The sequence below is a fragment of the Gastrolobium bilobum genome, unplaced genomic scaffold (assembly GCF_033153095.1).
Source record: "Gastrolobium bilobum isolate Gb01-03AN ecotype WA unplaced genomic scaffold, APGP_CSIRO_Gbil_v1 utg29299, whole genome shotgun sequence".
Taxonomy (NCBI): Eukaryota; Viridiplantae; Streptophyta; class Magnoliopsida; order Fabales; family Fabaceae; genus Gastrolobium; species Gastrolobium bilobum.
The window spans coordinates 341,337-355,090 of record NW_026897764.1 but is presented as its reverse complement, the minus strand read 5'-3'; the positions used below and the strand labels follow the sequence as shown (position 1 = coordinate 355,090).

At 31.0% G+C, this 13,754-nt stretch overlaps 2 protein-coding genes across 3 annotated transcripts; one reads left to right on the top strand and one right to left on the bottom strand.

Moving 5' to 3' along the window:
* The first annotated feature begins 1,041 nt into the window (after positions 1 to 1,041).
* Positions 1,042 to 3,470, top strand: LOC133310013 (pentatricopeptide repeat-containing protein At1g12300, mitochondrial-like). Of its 2 annotated transcripts, none has more exons than XM_061510902.1 (2): positions 1,042 to 2,583; positions 2,972 to 3,470. In XM_061510902.1, the coding sequence occupies exon 1, from the start codon at positions 1,078 to 1,080 to the stop codon at positions 2,569 to 2,571; it is 1,494 nt and encodes a 497-aa protein (XP_061366886.1). In that variant the 5' UTR covers positions 1,042 to 1,077; the 3' UTR covers positions 2,572 to 2,583; positions 2,972 to 3,470. The 2 variants fall into 2 exon arrangements, with proteins under 2 accessions (XP_061366886.1, XP_061366885.1); XM_061510901.1 differs by having other exon boundaries at positions 2,963 to 3,470.
* A 3,550-nt stretch (positions 3,471 to 7,020) lies between these two features.
* On the bottom strand, positions 7,021 to 10,653 carry LOC133310004 (GDSL esterase/lipase 7-like). The gene is made up of 5 exons (XM_061510885.1): positions 10,422 to 10,653; positions 9,650 to 9,771; positions 8,179 to 8,427; positions 7,499 to 7,751; positions 7,021 to 7,235 (listed from the first exon to the last, which is right to left on the bottom strand). The coding sequence occupies exons 1-5, from the start codon at positions 10,651 to 10,653 to the stop codon at positions 7,021 to 7,023; spliced, it is 1,071 nt and encodes a 356-aa protein (XP_061366869.1).
* Positions 10,654 to 13,754: the final 3,101 nt, after the last annotated feature.

Here is a 13,754-nt window from a genome sequence, read left to right as displayed (position 1 = left end):
ATGATTATCAATTGATATTTGATTGTTTAAGAGTAATTAAGGAATAGTTGATAGATGTAAAAATAATGAATGAGGTAATGGTTGAGGATTATGATTGAGGTTATGATTGATAGATTTATGATGAGGATGATTGATAGGAACTTCCCTTGGAAACAGCCCTATGTGGATCTTCATGTGGTAAGAGCCTAAGAGAAACAACCCTATGTGGATCTCTCTTGGAGGTTCCTAGATTGAGGATAGGGACTTCTCTTGGAAACAACTCTATGTGGATCTTCATGTGGTAAGAGCCTAAGAGAAACAGTCCGTCGTGGATCTCTCTTGGAAGTCCATATGATGTTAAAGGATAAGAATATGACGTTAAGCTTGGTTTATTTTATTCCGCAACGTCATATGGTTATGATCACGCAATTGAGTATTTTAAATTCAGCTTTGTTCAAAAAGAAAATTTTATCCAGGTTTCTAATTGAAGCACTTAATATCATAAAGCAATATTAACGTTCCAGGTGTACAACAGGCGTTACAATATCCTAAATTCAATAGTGATTAATATGATAGTAGATTAATAGTAGGAAGTGGTAAGAATATTTCCTTCTACAAGAATTAACCGCGAAAATAATTAATTACCTTAAAAAAATGGAATGGCTCAAACAAAATAGAAAAGAACACGAATAAGGAAGAAATGCACGATAAGATAGGACAATCTATTATATCTCCAAACCCTAAATCCGTACACAGTCCTCTTTAACGGTAATCTTCCACTTTGATTTTCACCGGTTTCCTCTGCTTCAACAACGTTAACGGCACGCTCCGCTTGGAAACCCACCGCATTCACCACCGTATCAAATCAATGCCGTTATTATCAGTTATTCACTAGCTATTTTCATTTTGCTGCATAAACCCTAACACAGTTAGTTGCTAACAATGTCAATTTCAATGTCAATGTCAAGAATAAGGTATGGCCTTTCATTCCTAAGGTTTCCTTCAAGACTATACTCTCATTCTCATTCTCATTCTCATTCTCCATTAATTGACAAACCTGATGATGATGATGATGATTCTGTTTCCATATTCAATCGCATGCTCATTATGCGTCCTACCCCACCCATCATCGAATTTAACAAGATTTTGGGATCCCTTGTTAAGATGGAGCATTTCCCCACTGCTATTTCACTTTCTAAACGATTGGAATTCAAGGGAATCACCCCAAGTTTTGTAACTTTGAACATCTTGATCAATTGTTACTGCCACATGTGTCAAATGACTCTTGCTTTTTCTGTATTCGGTAGCATTTTCAAGAAGGGTTATCATCCAGATACCATAACCTTGAACACACTTATGAAAGGTCTCTGTCTTAAGGGTGAAGTTAAGAAAGCACTGAACTTTCATGACAAGGTTGTGGCTCAAGGATTTCATTTGAACCAAGTTAGTTATGGGATCTTGATCAATGGGTTATGTAAAATAGGAGAAACAAGAGCGGCCATGCAGTTGTTGAGAAAGATTGACGGACAAGTAATTCGGCCTAATGTGGTAATGTACAGCACAATCATTGATAGTTTATGCAAAGATAAACTTCTAACTGATGCATTTGATTTATATTCTGAAATGGTTGTCAAGAGAATTTCTCCTAATGTTGTCACTTACAATACTTTAATATATGGCTTTTGCATTCTGGGTCAACTGAAAGAAGCGATTGCTTTGTTTAATGAAATGCAATTGAAAAACATCAACCCAAATGCTCGTACCTATAACATATTTGTTGACGCATTGTGCAAGGAAGGAAAGGTCAAGGAAGCTAAAAATGTGGTAGCTGTCATGATAAAAGAAGGTATAGAACCTGATGTTGTTACTTATAGTACATTGATGGATGGGTATTTCTTAGTTAATGAAGTGAACAATGCAAAATATGTGTTCAATGCTATGGTCCCAATGGGAGTGACTCCAAATGTTCAGAGCTATAATATCATGGTCAGTGGATTATGTAAGAGTGGAATGGTCAATGAAGCCATGAATCTCTTTAAAGAAATGCATTGCAAAAATATGATTCCTGATACAGTAACATACAGCTCTCTTATTGATGGTTTGTGCAAATCAGGGAGAATCTCTTTTGTTTGGGATCTTATTGATGAGATGCATGATAGAGGTCAACCACCTGATATAATCACTTACAGTTCCTTATTACACTCTTTGTGCAAAAACCATCATCTAGACAAGGCAATTGCATTATTCACGAGAATTAGAAACGACGGAATTCTGCCAAATATGTACACATACAATATACTTATTGATGGACTATGCAAAGGTGGAAGACTTGAGAATGCACAAGAGGTTTTTCAGGATCTTCTAATTAAAGGCTATCTCCTAGATGTCCGGACATATAATGTTATGATCAATGGTCTTTGTAAAGCGGGCTTGTTTGATGAAGCATTGGCCTTGCTGACAAAAATGGAAGACAATGGTTGTATGCCTGATGCTGTAACTTTTGAAGTAATTATTTGTGCTTTCTTTCAAAAAGATGAGAATGATAAGGCGGAGAAACTTCTTCGTGAAATGATTGCTAGAGGGCTATTGTAAGAGTAAAACTAGGTGAGATGCTTTTTATTTACATTTTAAATTGTTTTTTAATTTTGATTATGACCAATCAATCTTTATTTGTTGATATGTGAGTTGATGATTTTGTGTTCATTTGATTATCATCTCGTCTGAGCTTTGCCATTTGAAAAGAATGAATAGAATAGATAGAAGGAGTGGGAACATTTTCTAAGAAACTTATGACCATTTATTGGAATATGTTATAGTATTAAGTTGTTTGTGGTTACATTTATATGATGTTATTTTGCAGACATTTTGTTCCCTTTCTTGTGCACGATATTACGTTGTTAGAAAGTGCTCTGGCAGAAAATATTTTTTACCCTGTTTTCTTTCTCTTAAAATTTTGGATTCTAAACTGTTTATTCTCAAGTAGGTGGAGCAGGTTATGGAGCGGGAATTGTTCCTTTTGACGATCAAATGGGAATCCAAGGCCAAATAATCTTTACCTTCTGTTTTTCGTAATTTGATATTATTTCTCAGGCTCGCACAGCGCTCAGTTGGGGTGGAATGCTGCTGTGTCCATGCTACTTGTCTATGAAGCATTGTTTGTCATCTGCTTCAAGATTCTCAAGGCTTACTAGCTGTTGCTTGCCGAAACTCTTAAGGGGTTTACAACATTGAGACTAAAGCAATTGATAATTGTTGATCAGTGGCTACAGAAGATAGTGATTTAATAGCACGTCCTCATTAGAATATGAATCAGATGTGAACATTAATTATTTTTTAGACTGCTGGGCAAGTCATGCTTTAATTTGTTACTCTCTGTTCTTATTGTTGTATTTATATTCTTTCCATACAGTTTGGATTCTGGATTCTTTTGATACAAGCTTCTAGTGGTGGAGTTATTTTTGGTTGAGATTCTTAGGTTAGATTGACTGAGTCATGTGAAAAGTTGGTGTCAGCTGTTTTTATTTTTATTTATTTTATTTTTTGCTCCAAGCTAGCCAGGATCCTCTTCACATCTTCTTGATTTCCCTTTTTCATCGTAGATTTTTTGGCTCTGATATCTTGAGTTCATAGCAGTATTATTTATCGTCTCTTTATATTTTCTAGTAAATTAATTTATGATCATTCTTTTGGTCTTTTTTTTTTAATGGAGTTTAACTTGCCATGCTATTAAAATCTGTGTTCTTTCTAAATATCAGTTTTTGCCGATGATTCTTGTACAAGTTGAAGTTTTGATTCCTGAGAAGCAACTTATGGTTTAATTATATGTGTTTTGCATGTCGTCATGAATGTGGCTTCTTTAAAAGTGTTGCATGGGATTTTAGTCAATGCGTTATCTTGTTTCACAGTGGTCTTGACCGGTTCATGCAACAGTTTGCACATCTTGGCGAGTACTATGGAAAGGTGAATGAAGCCCTCCATTGTTGATACAACATGTGGATCCAGACATGCAGAATTGCAAACTTGGTTAACCTGGTCAAATACATGTGGATTTGCAGAATTGCACACTGTACAACAGCAAATGTAAGTGAAGTAGTGCTTCCCCTTCCTCCCTTTTTTTGTCCTTTTCTCTTCGCAAATCATATTTTGCAGTTATTGATTTTATTTATTTACGATGTTAAGATATAATTGTAAGATATGATTGTAAGAGGTTGTAAAAAAAAAAATGTTACAAATATAACCTTCCTCTAATTTATAAACTCTAAAAATCAAGTAATTCACATGGTCAAAAAATTGAGAAAAAGAAGTATACTTAGTTTATAAAAAAAGAAGGACAAAGCCACCCCTTTTCTGGGTAGAATTGTTATCCAAAATAATATTAATACAAGTAATTGTGAATTTTATTTCACTTTTTCCATAGAGGAGTTTCTACTCTCAAGGATGAAAATAATCAAACAATGATTTTTAAAAACCAACAGGATCAATTGTTCAGAGTTCTCGTTCAGAGTTCTCCTGGGCTTGACGTGACAGATTTTGGAAACTTAGATGCACAAAATCAACCCTCCAAGTCGAACTACAGCACACAAATCTTGTTGAAGAATGGCAGCATTAATAATTAAAAATGTATCGATGTGAAACCAAGTAAAGATCCATGGGTAGTTAACTCTCCTTTTAAGTGTTGTCCTTGTGTTAATAGAATGATACTAGCTGGATTTACCAAAAAAAAGAAAAAGAATGATACTAGCTGGAATTTGTAATCATTAGAATATCAAATAATTAGTTATGATTTCCATGTTCTACCAAATTAGATCATTGTGTTATTGAAATTTTCCTCCTCCATCTAATGTATCTTGGTATTCTGAATTGTGTATACAATGAACCTTACAACTCAGTCCTTTTATATTATTAATGAGATGCTGGAGCCTAAGTGTCCCTTGTGGTTTTCAATATTATTTCGGAATTGAGGACATCAAGTTAACTAGACCGTAATGGAGATTTGTGTTGTTCTTCTCTTCGTGTCTCTTCTACAATGGGAATGCCATCTATAATTTCATTCTTAATAAATTTCAAATGCTAGATGATAATTTTGACAAACTTAATTAGGAAATGTACATGCACTAGTGCTTTATTTTTACCATTATTTTAAGTATTTTTTTTTTGGCTAACACTTTTTCGTAATAATATAGTGGTTTATTCTTAGTAACCCATAAAAAGTATATAAAATTCTTAAGTTCACAAGATTTATCATAATTATTTCATTTAATTTTAAATTTGTGTAAGATTATTTTTGTTAGGTTAAAAATGCAAATGTATCTATCATTGAAAAATATTTCTACACATGTTAAGTGTTGATTAGAATACCGTTATTAAGTATTGCAGATTTATTTGACAGATTTATTGCGAATTAATTTTGGGTTAGCGGGTTGATACGCGACAATATATGAATTTTTTTGGGTCAAGATTTGCCAACCAGAGCTCAACATGAATTTGAAAACGAGTTAATCCAAATACGAATTTTTCATATTGTGTCAGTGAATTATGTTGAAAGTATCGAAAATTGCTAAACCTAAAACCAACATTCTATTTTTTTTTAATTTCCTCTTCTTCTTTTACTCAAAGCCTATATCTCCACATTCTTTTACATGGTTAGTGACCTTTTTGTTTTTCTGATAAGCAAAGAAAGAAACAAGCGAGCGAGCATTGGAAATTTTGATCCTAGAAATGGGCAAGCAAACAACCTATTGAAAAAAAAGAAAAAAGAAAAAAAAGAAATGGCCAAGCAACGGCTTTTTGTATCTGTCCAGTGCAATGACCTTTTGAAATTATTTAAAATGGTAAAACTAAAAATTTAAAGTAAATTTTTTAAATGGTGTAACTTATAAAAGTCGAGATTTCAAATCACAACTCACGTTTTCTTTCAAACACAAATTCGTATTTCCAAATGCAAATTATATACTATTTTTTTTTAATATATTTTGTTGAAGTCCTACCTCTTATGTACGGCTTTTTTTAATATATTTTCTTTCAAACAGTGATATGTTTATTACCGTTTTTCTCCTGTAATAGACTTCATCTGATTAATCCAAGTATTATTGTCTTTAATATCAACGCTGATGGCACTAAGCTTGAAAAAATCAACAATTATGTAAAGGGTTTCAATTCAGAAACATATAGTCTATGGCTAGGGGGTAATAAACGAACCAGAGGTCTTTGGCTCGGCTGGTAAAGGCATGTGCTTACATGCCTAAAATTAGTTGTTAGAACTAGACTTGAACTTGTATAAAAGCTCGTTTAATAAAAAGGCTTCAGACTTCAATTCAAAAGTTCGGTCCTAGAACCTCTCAAGTTGGCCTAGTATATTATTTTTTTTATTTTTTATACTACTTGTAATAACTTTCTCTCTCCTTAATCCATTTCATCTCATTTTATTGATAAACAGACTTTTTGAATGATTTTGTTCGATATTATACTGTTTGGATATACATTGAATTTATGAATATTTATGGAATTACTAGTGCTTTGATTGTACATTCTGTTTAGATAAATTTTTGTTGTCTTATTTTTTTTTTAAAACAGGCTAAATCAAGCTTTCATTTTTTGTAAATAAGCCAGGCCACAGGGCGATAATTATATTCATGACAGGTAACAGGCTTGATCAGGCTGATACATTTAAACACAGACTTAACTTTTTAAGACCAAAATTTGGTTCGGCCCGGTCCGTTAACATGCCACCATTTCATACTCTTAAGATGAATCCAAGGTTTCTTTGAACAAATTACATATATATGATGTACAAACAAAATAATATCCTGCTTCCTATTATCACTATGCTTTCTTTTACAACCACAAAAAAACTAAACACAAGGACTTCATGCCTCATTTGCTGTGTGTCAATAATGGATCATATTTGTGAACTCACTCTGAATTTGTTTCCCCTTACTAAAAAAATGACTTAAAACCATTAATAACATACCAGAGACCCTTACAAATATTACCAATTTGGTTCACATAACTATATAGACTTTTAACTTTACCCATTACCATTTACATTTTGACTAGCTCTTGAATGCTCATTGGTGTACATATTGATCTATCACTCACACATCGAGATGCTATGATTGAATATACTGCTTCAGTAAGATGAAAAGCATCCCAAAAGACATGCTCGTTTGGGTCTCGGCATGGTTTTGACAATGGGATACATGCTGAAGTCCCATTTGCCCAAGTGGTGCAACATGGATTGCCTCCATCAGTTAGACCTGCAAAATATACACAAATACATAAGCATGATTACGAGAGATTGAATAAAAAATAAATAAATTAATAAGTTACTTCATAAGGGAAGGTTATATTTACAAACTTTTTTGTTTACAAACGCTTACAAACTACACTAAGTAAGTATGACCGGTCATATTTCAATAAAGAGTGTATGACCGGTCATACTTAGTGTAATTTGTAAAAAAAGTTTGTAAACGGATCATTACCCTACTTCATATTAATATTTGTCTTTTGGGATTTTTACCATATTTGGATGGATTTTTGATAGCATCATAGCCTAGTGTGTTGGCATGACCATGAACAAAGATGGAGCCTGGAAGACTAAATGTCAGATTTTTTAGCATTGCAGGGAGCCTCTCATTGAAGTATGATACAATTTGGTTTGTTTCTTCCATGCAGTCACCAGGGTGTGCATGTTTCCTTGTGATTGATGGCATGCACCCTATTGGTCCAAGGTCAAACATTATTACCTTCCTGGCTCCCAACTTGTACAATCTCTGCCATAGTTAAATTTTCATAAAAAAAAAAATTGTGTTAGAAATCAATCATGTGACTTCACTAAATTGTTTAATATTTTAGATTTTTTTATATAATGACCCAAATTATCCCTTTAAGATAAGTCGGATTTTCTATGTATCCTCACGATTCAGGCGGGAAAAAAAGATCCACACAGATATGTGACTAATCTAGAGTTCGAGAGGCATGCCAATTATCTAACTTTGCCTTCAAACTCGAACCCACCCCTATTCTTTTTTGTAGTTTGTCCATTCTCAAACTCATATTATCATTTAAGCCAACCCTAGGGGTTAATAGCTTAACTTTTCGGGTAGTGATAAAGTCACACATGAAATGAGATCCTTGGAGAAAATCAATATCCCATGTCAATGTTCGTAATAAAATTTAGGAGATGAGATTTAGTGTTACCTCAAATTCCTGGGCAAGCCTTTCAATGAGGAGTTGAGCAAAGGGCTGAGGCTTATAGCGCTTGCTTGTATCATAAGTCTTGGTGTCAAGGTAATTATTAATGTAGTCATTGCTCCCTATAGTGATTATGTATATAGATTTTGATAAGTGCTCAGATAACTTAGTTGGGTTTCTGAGCTTCTTGGGCAAATCCTTCTCTGCTGTCCTCTGAAGTAAGTTAATCTGGTCCCTTAAATTCAGGCATTTTCCCTGCAAAATCAAGAGCATTTCTGTGAAGTTAATCAATCATCTTTCTCCTTTTCCTTATTTCGTTTGATGAAATGTTCACATATAACTAGCAAAAATTAATAAGTATGCAATATAAAAATATGTATTATATTCAATATGTATTTTGTAGAAATTAAAGGAACAGAGAATCATGTTTGAAAGCAACCCAAATCAATAATTCAGTCTGGTTGATTCTAAAGAGTGTCCAAGATTTATTAAGTATAATTTTCACATGTATATTTAATTTATTCACAATTATCATTCATGTAATTATTAAATATTTCTATTTAATCTAATCTAATCTATATACTTTATTTTTTTTATAGCCAATCTATATATTTTAAATTCTGGATGAAGTGTGCAACGTTATTAAAATAAGTTAAAATGAATATCTTTAACCTAGAAAACAAAAATATATGCATAATAAATATATTTTAACAGAGTGGGTATTTAAAAAAATAAAAATTACTTTAGAATAACCTTTTAAGAGAGTAAGGAATATGTCCCACATCATTTTTACAAATAATTTATTAGGTAAGCAAAGGTAAAGAAAATATTTTAGAATGCATTTTTTTTTTATTATCTAAAAGAAATATATGTAAAAATGATATAAGGTTTTTTATGTGTAAATATCATCACTCTCCTATAATCGAGCGGAGTTACTGGGCTCCGGGAGCAAAAAAAATTAGGTGAAAATGAGGTGAGAGAAAGAAAAAAAAAGGTTGAGGAGAGAGGAGAAAAAAAATTTGATCCAAATATCAATTTTTGAGTGGCAGGATCATTGTGGTCCTGGACCATATTAAAACATTCCTCCAGAATTGTTGTTCAATCAACCTATATGCACACCTTTGATTCTTCTTTTACTCATTTCTTCTTTATATTGTAATCTTCTTTAATATAGAAAATAGGATTACAAATATTCTTGTTCAGCATGCTAGTAGGATCAGCATTACAAGTCCAACTTCCCTAATGTAACCTGGTGAAATGTTCTTTTTGCACATGTTAATAACTTTTACTTTGTTGAATTCTCAAACAAAATAAACATAGAACAAGGGGAAAAAAATAAAAAATAAATAAAAAGATGAACAGAGATATAGCTGCATATGGGAGAGAGGAAAAATAAACAAGATTGAACTGTGTATATATATATATATATATATATATATATATATATATATATATATATATATATATATATACTTACAAGTATGCTTCCAGTCTCTGGCAGAATTCCACATGACCCAGATGCATAATTGAGCCCAGTTACCGACCTTGGACCCCCAAAACTCGTGTATGGTGGAGAATATGGCAATCCAAGATATTCAGCTGATCATCAAAAAAGAAAAAAGAAAAAAAAATTATCTATCAATCATAAGATAATCAAAAAATAAAAAATAAAAATGCAAACAGAAATGGGATAGGTAAAAGAAAAATAATTATTTTTCAATAAATAATAATCAATATTCAAAATTCAACAATTTACAAATGAAATTGTAAATATCTTTTCTTAATGTGTCAAATAATCTTAAAAGTTAATCAAAATATGCCTATAAAAAAAAAAATTTAAATATAATTAATTATAAATAAATCAACATTAAACACACCTAAAATAATGAAAACAAGTAAAATTAAATCAACATAATAATTAAAAGATTAAAAAAAGAAATCAAATCACTTTTAAAATCTTAGTTTTCTCATGTAAGTCATTCTAAGTGCATCAGTGTTTAATACATGTTTTGATGCAAAAAAATTTCTATCAAGTTCTTAACACAATTTTGTACTGACAACTTGAAATTATTGGTTAATTAAGCTAAAAAATATATATATGTCAATTGATCATATGTGTTCGGTTATCTAATTATATAAATTTTAATTTCATAAATGAAACATGTTACAACAACTCCAACCATTATGCTAAGTTTCCTCTTCTACCAAGTAATGGTATATACGGAAAAAAATAAAAAATAAAAAATCACCTATAAAATCGGCAACATTTCTTCCATTAGTGAATCTTCCTGTGGAACCTTGAGCAAAATCAGAACCATAGGGCAAGTAATTTGCTTTTGCAAAAGTTGGAAGCAAATTGTTATTACCACTGTCAAACAAGGAGTCCCCGAACACATATAATGCAGGTGCAAGGGGCAGGGAGCATATTGGGGACAAAATTTGAAGTAAAACAAACGAGAAAACGATAATCATATTTGCCATTCTCATTTTTCTAGTTCCTCCTACCACTGTAGACACAGCTAATAAACAGTAGAGGGTAAATTAGAAAGACGAGAAAAGGTACATGGTATCTTTCTCTACGTTTGTTTTAGGGAGAAACCTCAAAAGGAGAGTATCATGCATATATATATATATATATGAAGGTTATTAGTAGGAGGGTGGTTACAAAAGAGGTGCATACGGCACATAATGCGGGCTTTATGACTTATACATATGTACTTGTTGTTAAGGCAGAGGGTTTGTTAACATGTTTTTGTGCATAAAACATAATCATGTTTTTGTGGATCAATTCAAGCGAGTTTAGTGTACATCATTGTCCAAAAAATGCTCAGGTGAAAGCATGCTGCATGCCAATTGCCATGGCCTACATGAGATGGCACGGGAAAGCCAAGTTGGCTAGCTGAGTTTGCAAGGTTAACTCACGATTATTTTGTGGTATATATATATATATATATATATATATATATATATAGGGGCAGGTTATATTTACAAACTGTTTTGTTTACAAACTCTTACAAACTACACTATGTAGGACCGGTCCTACATTAATCACACAGTGTACGACCGGTCCTACATTAGTGTAATTGCAAAAAAAGTTTATAAACGGATCCTGTCCCATATATATATATATATATAAGGTTTAACGTTTCTCCAGGATGATTAATTATGGACTCTTTGACACCATCAATCTTAATTATTGAATTTAGTTGCATATAATAATTTACCTAACTAAATAAATTAGAGACGTTAGATACAATTAATTCAATAATTAATATTAAGAGTAAGACTTATTATTAAGTTGATGTTCCATTACATGTATTAGAGTTCTTTTGTACTTCACACACTAGGATTGGTTTAATGGTGATGGATTTAGATAGGTTGTATTAGGTTATGTGTTCAATTCTTACTTGTATATATATATATATATATATATATATATATATATATATAATAATCTTTTGTAATTTTAATACAAGAGATATCCAAAGATATTAAACGTTTCGTTTGCTGTAATTAATAGATGAGATGACACAAGAAAGTCAAGTTGGCTAGCTGAGTTGCAAGTTTAACTCACGATTTCTTTGTAGTGCGCGTGTGTTCTTTAAAGCAAGGTTAGATACCCGGAATTTTTTGTGCGTTTAATACAAGAGATGTCCAAACACATTAAACTTTTATTGTAATTAATTGAAACGTAAGTCAAAAAGAATGGACAGTGAAAAGGAAGATGAAGAAATGGAAGAATGCTTGCAATCTTTTATATGTGATCCTCACCGGCCATCAATAACATATACAGCTTATACACGTACATGTATATATAAAGTTTTTATTGATTGTACAGTAACTATTCTTGACATCTATCAATGGGTTTTACAAATATAATATTACATGATATTTCTTGTGGAATGTCATAGACATTAAATATCGTGGTCCCATTATATGGGAAAATAGTAAACAAATTTAGAGTGAGTCTCACACCTTTTTAAATGTGTAGAAAAAAGAAGTTCAATCATTTATTTAACATGATACTTCTATTTCCCTCTATCAAAACAGGGGTTATGTTCTGTGCTCATTAAATTTCCTATACTTTACGCTTTTATATTTAGAAAAATAAAGACAAATAAAATATTGAAATTTATAGTTTTCTTAAGTTATTTTATTAAAAAATAAAAGTTAAATAAAATAATATACAAATAACACTGTTAAGGGGTATATTGGATTAGGATTTTAAAACACTATTTTAAAATAAAAATATCTTATAGATTTTAAAAGACAATTTACAATTGTAATAACTTTAAAGACTTTTTTGTAAGATTTTTTTTACAATAAAAATTTTATAAGATTGAATTTTAAAAGATTTTAGTAGAATTTATAAGATTTTAAAAAATCATATGAAGTTTTAACAAACATTTAAAATTACAAGAGTCAATAAAAAAAAACAAAATATTAATAAAAAAAGTAAAACATAATATAATTTTCTCAATTAATGTAACTTGATGTCCTACTTAATTAGCAGCAGCTCTCCATATATCTATCCTAGCCTTCCATGCATTAACATCTTCTCTTCCTGGTGCAGGGTTTTGATCAATTGGTTGAAAATTATTTTTCATTTGGTATCAGAGCTCCACAATTTTTTTATTTATTAAAATAATTCAAAATTTGCATATAGATCCTAAAGTTCATGACAAAATTTTGTTTGAAATTTTTTGTCATTGGTCTTAGAAACTTTGGAATTTTTGTTCTACGTGATTAGATCTTTTCTAACTATATATTATATGCATATTTTTATTAAGCATTCTAAGAAAATTTCGAATCTGAATTTATGGATTTTATTACATTAAATTATAGAAAATTTTCTAAATTATTTTCAATCGATATATTGAAACCTTAAATTGCTGTAGGGCTTTTAAAAAATAAGTTTTTAGTGATCTATTGAAACAAAAATTGTTTGAAATCGTTTCCTATGGTGAAGAAATTTCGTTCTTGAATGTATTGTTACGAAAAATATGATTCTTAGTATGAAAGTTTCAATCTTTCTTTAAATCGATCTCGTTTCATTGATGTAAAACGAAAATTAGTTTGGGCATATTTGTTCTCCTATTATTTTTTCACTATTTTATGTTATTTTTAATTAAAAAACCACACTATTTTTAGCCAAGAAAAATCGCGAACCATTGAAAAATATTTTAAACTTTCAAAAACTCTCAAAAATCGCTCAAAAATTTATTTATTTTTAGATGAATTAGATTAGAATCTTGTTGGGTTGTTGTTTTTGGGTTATTTTGTGATAAAAATCGCTTAAAAATCAGCTATTTTTTAGCTTTGATGAAGCTTCCATGACGAAACCCGATTTTGAACGAGTTGACCTGCCAAAGGAAAAAAAAGCAATGCAATAGAAAAATCTCAAGAAATATAAGTTTATAAGAAAAAAAATTTGTCATTATAACGCTCCCCATCTTTTATATATGTGATCCTGACTAGCCACCAATAACATATACAGCTTATACATATATCATATATGTATAGATAAAGTTTTTATTGATTGTATATAAACTATTCTTGACATATCTAGAAAGAGTATATTT